The 16,782-nt window shown below is 51.7% G+C and overlaps 1 protein-coding gene across 5 annotated transcripts in view; it reads left to right on the top strand.

Annotated features, from left to right (window-relative positions):
- Positions 1 to 1,395: 1,395 nt before the first annotated feature.
- CARD14 (caspase recruitment domain family member 14) overlaps positions 1,396 to 16,782 on the top strand; it is a 42,210-nt gene continuing 26,823 nt past the window's right edge. For 4 of the 5 annotated variants that reach the window (XM_017879310.1, XM_017879313.1, XM_017879312.1 and 1 more), the window contains exons 1-5: positions 2,156 to 2,190; positions 7,530 to 7,675; positions 10,940 to 11,170; positions 12,187 to 12,324; positions 13,288 to 13,613. In XM_017879310.1, the coding sequence (XP_017734799.1) occupies positions 10,960 to 11,170; positions 12,187 to 12,324; positions 13,288 to 13,613 (675 nt within the window). In that variant the 5' untranslated portion in view covers positions 2,156 to 2,190; positions 7,530 to 7,675; positions 10,940 to 10,959. Of the gene's footprint in view, positions 1,432 to 2,155; positions 2,191 to 7,529; positions 7,676 to 10,939; positions 11,171 to 12,186; positions 12,325 to 13,287; positions 13,614 to 16,782 lie in introns of those variants that run through there. The other variant, XM_017879311.1, reaches the window with a different exon arrangement.

Raw genomic sequence — 16,782 nt, 5'->3', positions numbered from 1 at the left:
GTCATTGGAGTCTACTGTAAGTTGCTTCACTGCAACTGCAGAAGGGACTAGTGACTTCTATTTAGCTCCACCCACTGATGCTCGAAGCCCAGTGTGGCTCTGGGGGCTCCAGAAGCCTGAGGGGCAGCTGGCTGGGGTCTGGAGAGTCCTGCAGAGCCTCAGCCTTCAGCTGCTGGTGAGGCAGCTTTGGCTTGAGCTGCCTTGACTTTCTGAGTTTAGTCTGATGGGAGGGCACAGTCAGCACCCTCAGAGCCTCCTCAGGAGTCTTGAAAGGCTCGGGCAAGTCAGGGGCAGAGGAGCAGTCTAACGAGAGGACCCTCCCAGACCCAGTCATTGCCACCTGGACCCAGGTCTGGGAAGGCACCCAAGGAACCTGTAGTCCGGGGCTGGCCACCATTCCTGGTCCTCAGGGTATCCACACAGACCTGGCTGTCCAGAACTCCCAGGGTTTCAGCTGCAAGCTGGAGATGTGGCCCCTTGGCAACTCGATATAGTGAAATACTAGAGAGCGTGCCAGAGTGTCATTTGCTAGGAACAAACATACTGCGGTAAGCCCTAGTTTTTGGGTCATTGGCTCTTTGGCACCAACTTAATCACAGGGCCACTGGCCACAAAGAAAGGCCTTGCAGGCGACCCTTTAGGGACTCCTGTATTTTCCATCTGCTTCGGAACCTCTAGGCTCAGGCCGAATACCTATTGACGTAGATGTTTCGTAAGAGATTTGGGGGCAAATACCGGGATTTTATGAAGATGCTACACTCTCCTTCACTAAGTGGAAAGCTAAGAAATCCTGCCCTGAGGGTAAGAAACAGTTGTCTTCCCAACTGATGCATCCTGGACCAGCCAAGTCTTCCTCCCGCTTTCCCTCTTCTAGAACTTTCCCCACTTCAGCCAGTATCTGTCATCCCCTGGGCTCCCACACTCTCCATGCGCCGCGTTCATCGGGGCCAAGGGCAGCAGGAGAGGAGATGTTTCTGCTGGTGTCCCTGCTGTAGCTGGGGGAGCTTGGCCTCGGCGTGCCTTCGCCTCCCCTTCCCATGATGATGTTGAGTCTGTATTGAGAGAGAAAGGTGGCACCGTTGATCACTACTCTAGGACAAGAGTCATAAACAGGACCATCCCAGACAACCTTGGACCCTGGTGTTCCGTGGCAAATACTTCTAGGATGAGGCCCATCTCCTTCTCTGTTTGACCAATTGGATTAATTTTATTGTTTTCTAAAATAATGACTTTATGGTTTTTATTGAACCCATGTTTGTTTATTCTGAACAGATTTCTTTTTTTTCTTCTTTTTTTTTTGTTTTTTGAGATGGAGTTTCACCCTGGCTCCCAGGCTGGAGTGCAGTGGCGCCATCTCCGCTCTCTGCAACCTCCACTTCCCAGGTTCAAGCGATTCTCCTGCCTCAGCCTCCCAAGTAGCTAGGACAACAGGTGAGCACCACCACGGCCGGCTAATTTTTCTATTTCTGGTAGAAATGGGGTTTCACCATGTTGGCAGGCTGGTCTCGAACTCTGACCTCGAGTGATCCACCTGCCTCGGCCTCTGAAAGTGCTGGATTACAGGCGTGAGCCACCACGCCTGGCCTCAACAGATTTCTTAACAATTGACCACCATGAACAACAAGCATTATTAGCATTGGTGAGGAGTGTTCCCAAATCCCTCTGCTCTCTGCCTCTCCATCTCTCTCCCCCTCTTTCTCTCTTATGCGCACACACACACACACACACACGCACGGAATGACAGGACAGACTGATTGGCAGATTGGAATGAATGGATGGATTGGAATGAATGGATGGATTGGAATGAATGGATGGATTGGAATGAATGGATGGATGGGCACATAGATTGAGGGACTCCCAGAGATAAACTAACACCGTTTTATAAAAATGGGATCATATTCTACATGCTTTAAATGTAAACTTTTAATTTTACTTAAATTTTAGTTCAGCTCAGATGTTGCTGGCAAAAGTTTTTTTTATTGTTTTTATTTTTTACGTACTGCTCCTTGAGAAGCTGGGCTAACTCATAGGCAGTGCATCCAGATTCGACATTTTTTCTTTTTTTTAGATGGAGTCTCGCACTGTCACCCGGGCTGGAGTGCAATGGCGTGATCCTGGCTCACTGCAACCTCTGCCTCCCAGGTTCAAGCAATTCTCCTGCCTCAGCCTCCCAAGTAGCTGGGATTACAGGTGCACACCACTACACCCGGGTACTTTTTTGTATTTTTAGTACAGATGGGGTTTCACTATGTTGGCCATACTGGTCTTGAACTTCTGACCTTGTGATCTGCCCACTTTGGCCTCCCAAAGTGCTGGGATTACAGGTGTGAGCCACCGTGTCTGGCCAAAAAATATTTTTTAATTTTCAAAATAATAATGGAATGCCAAATGAGGTAGAACAGTTTCACAATGACCAGAACTATTAGTTCCTAAAAATCCCCAAGATTCAGATAAGAGATTACAAAAACCTTGATAAATTAGTGATATGATGTAAAATCAGCAGTGCTGGGTTTGGTGGCTCATACCTGTAATCATTGCACTTAGGGAGGCAGAGGCAAGAGGACTGCTTGAGCCCAGGAGTTTGAGAGCCTGGCCAACACAGCAATACCCCATTCTCCACAAAATGGAAAATAAAATAAAATCAGCATTTTGTTGAATGTAATTCATTAATTAATTGGCGATGGAGTCTCGTTCTGTCTCCCAGGCTGGAGTGCAGTGGCGCGATCTCGGTTCACCGCAACCTCTGCCTCCCTTGTTCAAGCGATTCTCCTGTCTCAGCCTCCCGAGTAGTTGGGATTACAGGCATGCGTCACCACACCCAGCTAATATTTGTATTTTTAGTAGAGACGGGGTTTTGCCATGTTGGCCAGGCTGGTCTTTAACTCCTGACCTCAGGCAACCTGCCCACCTCTGCCTCCCAAAGTGCTGGGATTACAGCCACGAGCCACGTCGCCTGCCCTTACTTTATTTTAGATAGCACAGGGTCATGGAAGATAAAGTGACAACTTCCCTCCCCTAACCCCACCCTGATTTCTACTGCTTGTATTATTTCTTAGGGTAAAAAATCTTCTTATTTGGCTGGAAGACGCTATTCCCACCGTAGTTTGGTAGTGGATGTGTGATTAAAGAAATCCGGTGGTTGGCCCACACTGAGAAGGGCAGCTGGGCCTGGGCTCTCTCCCGGCTCAGTACAGCCTCCTCCCCGCCCCTGCTGAGGACTCCCAGAGAAGCTGGAGGCAGCTCTGGGGCGTTTTCTCTGACTTCCCTAGACTTATCTTCAGCTGCCCAAACAGTAGAGGGATGCTTAGGTCCCCTCTTGCAACAGTCTGTCCCTAAGGGTTGCACTGGCACCTGTGCCCCCAGTGCCCCTTGGAACCACTTCTTTGGTTTCAGGGCTTGTCTGCCATTTTTCTTTCTTTTTTTTTTTTTGAGACGGAGTCTCGCTCTGTTGCCCAGGCTGGAGTGCAGTGGTGCGATCTCCGCTCACTGCAAGCTCTGCCACCTCCCGGGTTCACGCCATTCTCCTGCCTCAGCCTCCCGAGAAGCTGGGACTACAGGCGCCCACCACCACGCCCGACTAATTGTTTTTTTGTATTTTTAGTAGAGACGGGGTTTCACCGTGTTTGCCAGGATGGTCTCGATCTCCTGACTTCATGATCTGCCTGCCTCGGCCTCCCAAAGTGCTGGGATTACAAGCGTGAGCCACCGCGCCCGGCCTCTTTTTTTTTTTTCCTTTTTTTTTTTTTAAGACAGGGTCTCACTCTGTCATCCAGGCTGGAGTGCAGTGATGCAATCTCATTTCACTGCAACCTCTGCCTCCTGAGCTCAAGTGATCCTCCCACCTCAGCCTCCCAAGTAACTTGGGGACCACAGGCTCATGCTACCATGCCCAGCTAATTTTTGTAGTTTTTGTAGAGACAGGGTTTCGCCATGTCGCCCAGGCTGGTCTCTAACTCCTGGGCTCAAGCGATCTGCCTGCCTCAGCCTCCCGAAGTGCTGGGATTACAGGCGTGAGCCACCGTGCCCGGCCTCTGCTATTTTTCAGTTTGTGGCAGAAAAGTTGTTTTCCTTTCCTCATTTTGTGGTTGCTGCTTTATTCACTTACTTATTTTTTTAACTTTTTAAAAAGCAACATTTGGTTCATTTCACCAGGAGCTGGGGAGGGACGTATAGGAGGCTGCTCTGATCCTGTGTTGAGTTTGACCTGGAGACTTTGGGCTTGACGTGACAGAGTGACTGCGCCCACCTGGTTGTCATCTAAGTGAGGGAAACCCAGACGCCTCTGCAGGAGCCAGAAACATTCCTAGGGGGTCACGGGGTCAGCTGAGGTGAACAGGGATTCTGGAATGAGGAAGCCAAGGGGATGGAAGGGAGGAGGCCAGCAGGGGAACGCCCGGAGCACACGCTCCTGCCCGAGACCTCCTGGTAGAGAATAGGAGCTGGCAAGAGAGGAATCCCGCTTGTGGTGGGGGCGCCGAACAGGCAGGCTCTGGCTGGGATTGGGGGCCCCAGCCTAGGCTGAAAATGAAGAGAAAGGAAAGAGGGTGCCGGTGTCCCATGCACTCTGGACCCCCCAGCCCTGGCCCTGGGGTGGCAGGGGCAGAACCGGTCACTGCAGGGACCTCCTCAGCCCACCCTCCTCCAGCTTCTTGGCAGGGAGTGTGGTCAGAGAGGGAAGCAGGAGGCAGGGTGGGATCGCCAGTCACTCTGGAATCTTTTGTTTGTTTGTTTTTTGTTTGTTTGTTTGTTTTTAGAGACAGGAACGTCCTATGTTGCCTAGGCTTGTCTCGAATTCCTGGGCTCAAGCGATCTTCCTACCTCTGCCTTCCAAATTACGGGCATGAGCCACTGCGCCAAGCCCAGATCTTTTTTTTTTTCTGAGACGGAGTCTTGCTCTGTCGCCCCGGCTGGAGTGCAGTGGCCGGATCTCAGCTCACTGGAAGCTCCGCCTCCCGGGTTTACACCATTCTCCTGCCTCAGCCTCCCGAGTACCTGTGACTACAGGTGCCCACCACCTCACCTGGCTAGTTTTTTGTATTTTTTTTTAGTAGAGATGGGGTTTCACCATGTTAGCCAGGATGGTCTCGATCTCCTGACCTCGTGATCCGCCCGTCTCAGCCTCCCAAAGTGCTGGGATTACAGGTTTGAGCCGCCGCGCCCGGCCTTTTTTTTTTTTTTAAACAACTTTGTTGAGATATAACTCACGGCCAGGCACAGTGGCTCACACCTATAATCCTAGCACTTTTGGAGGCTGAGGTGGGAGGATTGCTTAGACCTAGGAGTTTGAGACCAGCCCAGGCAACATAATGAGACCGCCATCTCCCCAAAAAAAAAAAAAAAAACAATGAGCCTGGCATGGTGGCACATATTATCTATAGTCCCAGATACTCAGGAGGCTAAGGTAGAGGATCACTTAAGCCCAGGAGACGGATATTGCGGTGAGCAGAGATTGCACCATTGCACTCCAGCCTGAGCAACAGAGCAAGACCTTGTCTCACAAAAAAAAAAAAAAAAAAAGGAAGAGCTATAACCCACATGGCACACAATTCACCCGTTTATGATGCTTTTAGTGTATTCACAGATACGTGCAAACAACACCACCGTTAACTTTAGGACATTCCATCATCTGTGAAGGAAACCATCCCCTACCTTTAGCTACTGCCCTGATAGACAATGGGCCTGAGGACCCCTCAGTTATGCAAGGCAGGGCTGGAGTCAGGGGCCCTGGGCTGACTTTATTGCTCTGCTATTGCTGCCTTGAAATTCTGAATACATTTTTAAAACAAGCGCACCATATTTTCATTTTGCACTGAGCTCCGCAGATGATATAGCTGGTCCTGAAGCGGGACAGAGGATCATTCTGACCTGGAGTCAGACTCCAGCGATGCAAGCTTCTACTGGGTGGAGGCCCGGGAACTCAGGAGCCTTCCGTGGGAGCGTGCCCATTGGCAGCGCATCCCTGGAGATGGATGGACAATTTCCACATCCCCTTTGCCCCTGTGCACGCTTCCTCTGGCTGCCATCATAAATTACCACAAACTGGGTGGCTTAAAACAACAGAAATGTATTTGCTCCTGGTTCTGGAGGCCAGAAGTCCACACTCCAGGGGTCAGCAGGGCCGCAACCCCATGAAGGCTCCAGGGAGGGTCTGCTTCATGCCTTCTCTTGAGTTTCTAGTGTTACCACCGACCCTCAGCGTGTCACTCCAGTCTTGGCCTCTGCCAACACAGGGTGGTCACGGGGTATCTAGGTCTAGGGTCCTTCTCCTCTTCTTTTTTTTTTTTTTTGAGACAGGGTCTTGCTGTGTTGTCCAGGCTGGAGTGGAGTGGCACTCTCTCAGCTCTGCAACCTATACCTCCCAGGCTCAAGCAATCCTCCCACCTCAGCCTCCTCAGTAGCTACGACTACAGGTGTGGACCACCACACCTGGCTAATTAAAAAAAAATTTTTTTTTAGGCCAGGTGCAGTGGTTCACGCCTGTAATCTCAGCACTTTGGGAGGCCGAGGCAGGTGGATCACTTGAGGTCAGGAGATCGAGACCAGCCTGGCCAACATGGTGAAACCCCGTCTCTACTAAAAATACAAAAAGTAGCTGGGCGTGGTGGCGCGCACTTGTAATTCCAGCTACTCAGGAGGCTGAGGCAGGAGAATTGCTTGAACCCGGGAGGTAGAGATTGCAGTGAGCCGAGATTGTGCCATTGCACTCCAGCATGGGCGACAAGAGCAAGACTCTGTCTCAAAAAAAAAAAAAAAAAATTTAGCAGAGACAAGGTCTTACTGTGTAGCCCCGGCTGGTCTCAAACTCCAGAGCGCAACCAATCTGCCCACCTCGGCCTTTCTAAATGTGGGATTACGGGCATGAGCCACTGCACCCAGACCTTCTCCTCTTGTTATAAGGGCACCCATCTCTGGACGAGGGCCCACCCTAATGACCTCAACTTGATTATGTTGGCAGGGACCTATTCCCAAATGAGGTCCTATTTACAGGTCCTGGGGGTCAAGACTCAGCATTCTTTTGGGGGGCCACAATCAGTGACTCACAAGCCTCAATCACCTGTTCCAGTGAGAAACAGGACTGAGATCAGAAGGAGTGGGGCAGAGCTGCCCTAGGCTGGTTCTCCTCTCCTCCTCACCTGCCAGCCCCGGCCTCTGGGCCCGTCACTGTCCTCTCCAGCTGTTCTTCCTTCCGGGCAAGGAGACTCAGCAGAAGGATGTGAGTGGCCTGGCCCTGTGGGGAGCCCCAGACAGGCCTGTGGACGCTTTGGGTAACTGCTGCGCCTGTCAACTCTCCTTGGTAGTCTAGGGTTCAAAGCCCAGGTGCATTCTAGAAGTCTGCTTCCAAGCGCTAAGGAAGCTTCAGTAGTTACTGGGAAAACCACAGGGGTCAAAGGTCCGTCGAGTTATTTCCCGGATCCAAGTTTAACGTCTTTTCCCCGCCGCTTGCGGTTGTTGTGACCGAACTTTGAGTCTGGAACAGGTCACATGGCTTGAAATCACCGTCAATTCACCTGGTGCTGCTTTGGTTTCAGGCTCTTCCTTCTGTCCAGCTCCGTCCTGCCCAGCAGCCTGCAGAGAGGAGGCAGCCGGCACCACACGGGGCTTTGGAGACGTTGCGGGGACTGAGGACCCCACCCCGCTGCACAGAGCTCCTGCGAAAGCGACCCTGAGACCCCTGGTGAGTACTTCCGGAGACCTGGCTCCTCGGAGGGCTTGCAGCGCTGCTCCTGCACACACGACTCTCCAACGATCATTTCCCATGTTTTATTTAAATTTTTAAAATATATGTATTTTAATTTTGAGATGGAATCTCGCACTGTCACCCAGGCTGGAGTGCAATGACGCGATCTCGGCTTACTGCAACCTCTGCCTCCCAGATTCAAGCGATTCTCCTGCCTCAGCTTCTCAAGTAGCTGGGACTATAGGCACCCGTCACCATGCCTGGCTAATTTTTGTATTTTTAGTAGAGATGGGGTTCCGCCATATTGGTCAGGCTGGTCTCGAACTCCTGACCTCAGGTGATCCACCTGCCTTGGCCTCCCAAAGTGCTGGGATTACAGGCATGAGCCACTGCGCCTGGCCCATTTTCCATTTTTTAGATGGCAGGTGTTGATTTACTCTGATTCTCAAGTATTTTTAGCATACAGACCTCTTCAAGAGGCATCTGTCTCCCGTGGTCCAGCCTCTCATTCCAAATGAAAAGAATCAAGTCACGGGAATTCATGGGTCTGTGAGGAATCGCTCCCACCTGTGCCCAAGAGATTAACAAAGGTGGTGGCTGCAGCTCTGTGGACAATGGAGAAAAATGAGGCACAACCTGAGATCCTCACACAGGAGCATGATAAGTCCATGTGGTTATTCATATCATTGAATCCGGTGCACAGTTTGAAGGATCGTGCACGTATCAAGCTGCATGTATCAGTATGAGAAACCTCAGAAGCCGTACAGCCTTGCACAGAAGCATAGTTTCTGTGAAGTTCCAGGTAACAGTGAAGGCGCTGTTGATGTGAACCTGCTGTCTGCTCGCAGTATCATGCAAAGATACTATATACTGTTCATACACACTTCCACTTACAGGAAGTGATTTTTAAAATATCATTTTTAGGCTGGGCTATAATCCCAGCACTTTCAGAGGCTGAGGTAGACAGATCACTTGAGCCTAGGAGTTCGAGACCAGCCTGGGCAACATAGGGAGATTCCATCTGTACAAAAATTAAAAAATAAGCCAGGCATGGTGGCGCATGCCTGTGGCCTCAGGTACTTGAGAGACTGAGGTGGGAGGATTGCTTGGGTCTGGGAGCTCAAGGCTGCAGTGAGCCACGATCACCTCACTGCATTCCAGCCTGGGCAACAGAGCAAGACCCTACCTCAAAAAAAAACATTTTAAAATGATTTTTAGAATGTCTGGCCACAGAGGGAGGGAAGAGGGACTGAAGAGAACAAAAGGCGCCATCTGCCTCTCGTTTCCTTAAAAAGAAACCTGAAGTGCAGAATGTCAAGATGGTTGAATCCACATGGTGGGTACGTGGATATTTGTTATTTGCAGGATATTTGTTATTTGGAGGATTTTTTTAATATGCTGGAAACAGTGCACAGTTTTAAAACATTTTAAAATTATTTAGATGGATTCATGAGCTAATGGCCTTATGTTGATGCCACATAGGGGCTCAGACAGGGGCACAGCAGAGGACACAGCTTATCTCCAAAGCTAGGGCGCCTGGGCCTCTTGCTAGGATGGGAGGCTGGGCAGGTGACCGTTGAGGACCTCCAACAGCTCTTAGAGTCTGCCCTAGCCAGCATATCCCCTGAAGAGCAGGCGTTCCGGGCTGTAACAGCAACATGCTTCATGTACTCTGTCCAGACAGACCTGGGCTTGGGACATCAGCCCTGGTGGCGGCCCCAGACCAGCTGCAGCTCAGCCCTTTTGGGGACCTGTCCACCCTCTGTCTGCCTGGCCACCTTTGTAAGCCCATACTCTCCGCAGCCGAGCCGTGCTGGCCGTTACGGCCCTGAAACATCTTCCCCAAGGCACTTGTGCCCAGTGTCATTCCCCAGCACATTCCCTCACGTGGAGTCCTCTGTGCAGTCCTCTGTATCAGTGTCCTGGGCCGCTGCAAACAAGGGACCACCTGCTAGGTAGCTGAAAACAATGGGAACTTTCTTGTTGTTTTTTTAGACAGAGTCTCGCTATGTCACCCAGGCTGGAGTGCAGTGCCACGATCTCGGCTCTAGAGAAGCCGACAGTCTTGCTTCTAATGAAAATTACCTTTCATGAAGAACATATAAAGCAGCATTTCCAAAGTGTAGCACCCCTACTGTTACTTGTTTGTTTGCGTGTGTCTTTGTTTACTGGGACAGGGTCTCCCTGTGTCACCCAGGCTGGAGTGCAGTGGCACAATCTCAGCTCACCACAACCTCTGCCTCCCAGGCTCAAATGATCCTCCTGAGTAGCTGGGATTGCAGGTGCATACCACCATGCCTGGCTAATTTTTGTATTTTTAGTAGAGACAGGGTTTCACCATGTTGGCCAGGCTGGTCTCGAACTCCTAGGTTTGAGCAATCCTTCCGCCTTGGCCTCTCAAAGTGCTGGGATTATAGGCATGAGCCAATATGCCTAGCCTACTACCATTATTTTGGATGAATTTCTTTTCTTTCTTTCTTTCTTTCTTTCTTTCTTTCTTTCTTTCTTTCTTTCTTTCTTTCTTTCTTTCTTTCTTTCGGTTTTTTTTTTTTTTTTTTTGAGATGGAGTATCGCTGTGTCGCCCAGGCTGGAATGCAGTGGCATGATCTCGGCTCACTGCACGCTCTGCCTCCCGGGTTCACGCCATTCTCCTGCCTCAGCCTCCCCAGTAGCTGGGACAACAGGCTCCCACCACCACGCCCGGCTAATTTTTTTTGTATTTTTAGTACAGACGGGCTTTCACCATGTTAGCCAGGATGGTCTCGATCTCCTGACCTCATGATCTGCCCACCTCGGCCAGGCGTGAGCCACCTCACCCCGCCAAAAAAAATAAGTATTTATTTACTTTAATTTTTTAGAAAAAGCTGTAACTGACACAACAAAGTGTGAATTAGCGACGTTATTGCTTAGGATTGGGGTAGAGCAGGTGGGGCCATAGCACTCAGTCTTACGCAGAGGGAGAAACCAGCATGGCAAAGACCGTCAAGGTCGTTCCAACACCATGGTGATGAGTACAATCATTTTCAAAGCAGATCTTATCCTGTGATGGGCATCTGGACATTTTGTTGTCATGGGAGTTTGTCCTTGCAGGCGTTACCATGCTGCTTCCCCTGCTGTGAACATCCCAGGACCGTGGGTTCTGACTGGCAAAGAGTGCACCTTGCAAATTTTACGATGGAGTTGATTTTAAAATGGTGTCACCCTGGCTCTCCTGGGCTCCTGCTTCCCTGACAGCTCCACCCCCATGGCCGCCCCTCCTAGGGTCCTTCCAGCGCCCAGCCATGGGGGAACTGTGCCGCAAGGACTCTGCGCTCACAGCGCTGGACGAGGAGACGCTGTGGGACATGATGGAGAGCCACCGCCACAGGATCGTGCGCTGCATCTGCCCCAGCCGCCTCACTCCCTACCTGCGCCAGGCCAAGGTGCTGTGCCAGCTGGATGAGGAGGAGGTGCTGCACAGCCCCCGGCTCACCAACAGCGCCATGAGGGCCGGTGAGAGCAGCTCCCTCTTCCCCACCTCTTCCAGCTTCCTGCGGCCCCAGGTGTTCCTTGGCTTTCAGTCCACACGGCTCCACTGTCTGCTTCTATCTTCAGGGGGTCTCTTCTCATCATGTCTCTTATAAAAACACTTGCTCTTGCATTTAGGGCCCACCTAGATAACCAGGATGATCTGATCCTGAAATCATTAACTTATATCTGCAAAGGCCCTTTTCCCATAAAAGGTCACCTGGACAGGTTCCAGATGGACATGTCTTTGAAGGGGAACCACCATTTACACCACTACCGATGTCTTTGGAGTACATTCTGATGGTACCACTAGCTGTGTTTATTCATTAAAAAATGAGAATGCTAATGGCTTTACCATATAAAGTTGTTAGGAGAAGCAAGTGAGTTAGTTTATAAAATACTGCAAAGCTGGGGCTATAGAAAACAGGCAGTAGGTGGTAGCTGTCAACATGGTAATATTCATGCATGTTGGCGTATGAACCCCAAACACAGGAGAGATTAATCCACGCTAGTCATTCTGGCTGAGAGAGATGGGCTCTGGGCCCTGGGTGTGGAAGGCCCTGAGGCTCCCTGGGACCTGTCCCCCGTAGCCCTGGGGTGCCACTCTGCTTCTTTCTGTGCATGGCTCCAAAGCTGATGGTGCTGTGGTGGGACCCGGCGTCTGCACCACCCACCGGCTTGCCAGGGAGGTGCTTGCAAGCAGGAACCGACCTCCTCACCCTGTCCCCGTCCCCCCACGCTTGCCAGAGCACTTGGGTTGCAGTTTTTGCTCAATAAATGCCAGCTTTACCCTTCTCAAGTCTGACTGAGGTCATGTGGGTAAAGGGAGCCTGTGAGAGTAGTGAGGGCGCATCCCACCCAGCAGATCCCGGAAAACTGCTTTTACCTCCCAATTCTTAGATGTGCGGGGGGTTTCCCCAGCCCCAGGCCCCTCCCCTGTGGGGAAGCCAGCCAGGGAGCCCAGCCCCTTTGGTAGCTAACAGACGGTTCTGCCTCCCAAGGGCACTTGCTGGATTTGCTGAAGACTCGAGGGAAGAATGGGGCCATCGCCTTCCTGGAGAGCCTAAAGTTCCACAACCCTGACGTCTATACCCTGGTCACTGGGCTGCAACCCGATGTTGACTTCAGCAACTTCAGCGGTGAGAGCTCCGACTCTGATCGCAGGCACTTCCTAGGAGCCTCAGGCTCCTGGTAACCCCAGGTCCCCACTTACCTGCCGATTCGCCCTTCTCCCCCTTCCCTCCAGGCTGCAGTCCCTGTCCCAGCCCCAGCACTCTGAGGGTGAGGAACCCCCTCCCTGTATTGGGGTGGGTAGGATAAGGAGCCCCTGCGCCTTGACTCTAAAGGGTTGGTCCTTAATTACCCAGCGCCAAGAGGAGACCCCTGAGGGATGGGGGAGGGAGATCTGCTTGGAAAGACACAAGCAAAGGGCAAGGGAGTGTCTCCTGGAGTCTGCCTTTAACCTTGCGGCTTTGCTGGAGGGACCAGAACAGCCCAGCCCCAGCTCCTAGGAGGCGACAGAGGGTACAGGGCTGCAGAGCCTTCTGTGCACTGCTCACCATTTTCCTTCAGGGAGTAATTCTAGGTTTCCCTGGAGGAACTGTTGAAAGATTTATGTATTGAAAGGAGCAGGACTCACATGACCCAAAACGGTGGAGAACAGACCATTTTCCCTGTACTCCCGCACAGTGTGTGTTTGTGTTCTTTAGAGTTCTAGTACATGGATTTGTATTCTTGTTTTATCTTTTTCTCGGGATAACATTAAAATGAGTTAGCACTGAGCACATCTCAGCTACCAAGGAGGGTCATTAAATCTGAACAGTGGGGTCTTATGGGGAAGGTCAGAGTGGGTAACCCTCATGCCAAAATCGGGAGTCACGCTGTTTATTCAACCAAAGGACCAAGTCTGCTTGAGGCCCAGGAGCTTTTAAGGAGACCAGCAGGTTAAAGCTGGGGGCCTGCTGGGGAGTCTGGGCAAGGCTGTGGGGTCACGGGAGCAATGCCTCGGCCCACCGGCCCACCTGCATACCTGCCACATGCCCATCTGCCCACATGCTCAGCTTCCCACCTGCTCACTTGCCCACCTGCCCGTCTTCCCACAGGTCTCATGGAGACATCCAAGCTGACCGAGTGCCTGGCTGGGGCCATCGGCAGCCTGCAAGAAGAGCTGAATCAGGAGAAGGGGCAGAAGGAGGTGCTGCTGCGGCGGTGCCAGCAGCTGCAGGAGCGCCTGGGCCTGGCTGAGACCCGTGCTGAGGGCCTGCACCAGCTGGAGGCTGACCACAGCCGCATGAAGCATGAGGTTAGCACCCACTTCCATGAGGTGCTGAGGCTGAAGGACGAGATGCTCAGCCTCTCGCTGCACTACAGCAGCGCACTGCAGGAGAAGGAGCTGGCCGTCTCACGCTGCCGCAGTCTGCAGGAGGAGGTAGGGAGACACCCTGCACCCCAGTGGGACCCTGCTGCTGTCTGCCCCCAGGCCTTTGTACTAGCTGGTCCATCTGCCTGGAACTCCTTTCCCCTCTTCCTTGTCTAACACTTCCCTGCCCCAAGACCCTTGGCTGAGACCCCTCTGGGAAGCTGATCCTTCCCCTCCCTGGGAGGCCACCCAGGCCCCTCTGTATAGCCTGCATGGCGGCAAGGTGTGCCTTGTCCAGTAGCTGCCCATGGCCTGGCCTGCTTGTCTATGAACTGCCCATCCTGCCGACGCCTGGGCAGATCTGGACACGCTGGGCTCCATATTTGTAGAGCCACCTGTGTCCCACTGCCCAGCTGTGGCAGTGACACGGGATAGTCAGTCTCTGTCGTCCTCCTTTGTCCTTCTCAGCTGGCCCTGGACTCAGGCGGGGAGGGCAGGAGGGCTCTCAACTCAGGCCTCTGAAACTGCATGTGTTTCACTCATTTTTCTTTGGGGCTAATGACCTGACTGTTGGGTAAAAGGCTTCTCAAAATATGGAGGATGTGCACTCCTTGCCATTTTGGCATTTTCTTTTTACCTTTATTTTTATTACTATTATTTTTAATTGTTTAGAGACAGTATCTCACTCTGTCACCAAGGCCAGAGTACAGTGGTGCAGTCCTAGCTCACTACAGCCTCAAACTGCGGAGCTCAAGGAATCCCAAACCCAGCCTCCTGAGTAGCTGGGACTGCAGACTGTGCCACCCACCCAGCTAATTAAAAAAAAATTTTTTTTTGAGATGGGGCTCTCACTAGGCTGGTCTCCAACTCTTGGGCTCAAGTGATCCTCCCACCCTGGCCTCCCAAAGTGCTGGGATTGCAGGTGTGAGCCCCTGCGCCAGCCAGCGCTTTGCCTTTGTTTTAATTTTTTTTGATTTTTTTTTTTTTTTTTGAGATGGAGTCTCGCTCTGTCACCCAGGCTGGAGTGCAGTGGCGCGATCTCGACTCACTGCAAGCTCCGCCTCCCAGGTTCACGCCATTCTCCTGCCTCAGCCTCCCGAGTAGCTGGGACTACAGGCACCCGCCACCAAGCCCAGCTAATTTTTTGTATTTTTAACAGAGACGGGGTTTCACCATATTAGCCAGGATGGTCGCGATCTCCTGACCTCGTGATCCATCCACCTCGGCCTCCCAAAGTGCTGGGATTACAGGCGTGAGCCCCTGCGCCAGCCAGCACTTTGCCTTTAATCATGGCATTTGTTGTTTGTTTTTAATTTGTTACTTCTCATTTAGAAATTATTTCAAATATATATTTTTAAATCACACAAATGAAAACAGTACAAAAAATACCCACCTACCCTTGCTTTATCATTTGTACTCTTACTGTCTCATGGCCCTTTACCCCCACCAAACCTTTCAATGTCTGCTTCCTGAGAATAACCACATGCTCCTGTGTAGCCACAGCGCCATTCTCAACTTCAGTCTTTTCGGTATGGACACCCTGTTTTTATCCAATCCTTCTGTGTTCCGGTTTTGTCATCTGTCCTTCCCCCAGCTCAGGGTCGGGCCCTGCATTCCACTGTTCCTCTCTTTATCCGCCTTGCCTTCGTGTGGCAACAGTCCACAGCCTTTCTTTGTCTATTACGAGGTGGCCCCCTTTAAAGCCCTCACCCCTTCCCTTGGATGATAGACGGCCTCTCATTTGGGGTTTGTCTTGTGTTTCCCACGTGTAGACAGAAGTTATGTTCTTTGGCCAGGACCCTGCACAGGGGCTGCTGGCCTGACTCAGGGCATCCCCTGAGAGCTCTCGAGGTCCTGTTGCCCCTCACGGGGGACGTCACCCTCCACCACTTGCCAAGGTGCAGCCCAATTGCTCTACTGCAGAATCGCTCTTTCTTTTCTTCCCTGCAACTGATAAGCATCTCGGGTGTGGGGCACTGAGACCAGCAAGCGCCATGCTCCTGGTGGACATTTCCTGGGACATTGCTGTGGAGACTCTGGCGGGAGCTGGTCTCTACCCTGGGGGCTGTGAATAATGACCGTGCCAGTGCCCCACTTTGCTGCTGCCCACAGCCTCTGCCTTCCCTTCTCCCGTGGCTGACTCTGTTCTTGGCGCAGTTCATGGGTTCCTACTCTGCAGGGTCTGACCTCTCACTGTCCTTAATGATTTTGGTCTCAAATGGACCCAGATGTGACCCATGGAGCCCTTCAACCAGCTCCATGTCCTGAGACAGGTCCCTTGTTTTTGGAGCACCAACTTCCTATCTGGCCTCACGAGATATTACAGGATAATCTTGTACCCAGCCTACCCCAAATCCAGCCTCAGCCCATTCTCTGAGGGCCCCACTTCCTTTTTTTCATTTGTTGGTTTGTTTTTTTGAGACGGAGTCTCGCTCTGCCACCCAAGCTGGAGTGCAGTGGTGCCATCTCAGCCCACTGCAACCTCTGTCTCCCGGGTTCAATCAATTCTCCTGCCTCAGCCTCCTGAGCAGCTGGGATTATAGGTGAGCACCACCACGCCTGGCTAATTTTTTGTATTTTTAATAGAGACGGGGTTTTGCCATGTTGGCCAGGCTGGTCTCAAACTCCCGACCTCAGGCGATCTGCCCTCCTCGGTCTCCCAAAGTGCTGGGATTACAGGCATGAGCCACGGCGCCTGGACTCCTGTCTCCTTTTAGAGAACAAGATCTGGGCGTAGGTGTGCCCATCACTACTGGGGTGTCTGCTTCTCAGCCCTTTCAGGGAACAGAGCTAGGAAACACAGATACACATTTGGAAATATACATATACATACGCACATACATACTTGTCTGTGTCCACACACATACTCATATGCATGGAAGTATACATACAATTCACATGCATACTTCACCCATACCTCTAATTCCAACCCACGCCCCGCGGCTTCTTCTTGCCTCCTCCCGTTCCGTACGTGTGTGCTCCTTCCTCAGTGGGAACCCTGCTCCCAGCGTCACCAGCACATTCCGCCATGCTCAGTCCTGCAGGACATCTCACATCGCTTCAGAATCGCTCTGCCCATACCACTGCCATTAACAACCCCACTCAGATGAGCACTGGATTTGGTTGTAATTCACCTCCCCCCACCACCCAGTCTTGCTCAAGGCTGAGGGTTTGTAATCAAACGCTGTGTTTGTGAGTCACTGTAGCTTCGTGCTCTCTGTCCTTGTCTGTCTGTCTC

This window comes from Rhinopithecus bieti, unplaced genomic scaffold (assembly GCF_001698545.2).
Source record: "Rhinopithecus bieti isolate Rb0 unplaced genomic scaffold, ASM169854v2 scaffold_9899, whole genome shotgun sequence".
In the NCBI taxonomy this organism is placed as follows: domain Eukaryota; kingdom Metazoa; phylum Chordata; class Mammalia; order Primates; family Cercopithecidae; genus Rhinopithecus; species Rhinopithecus bieti.
Note: the sequence above shows the minus strand (reverse complement) of the source record. Positions and strands in the feature narration are given on the sequence as shown.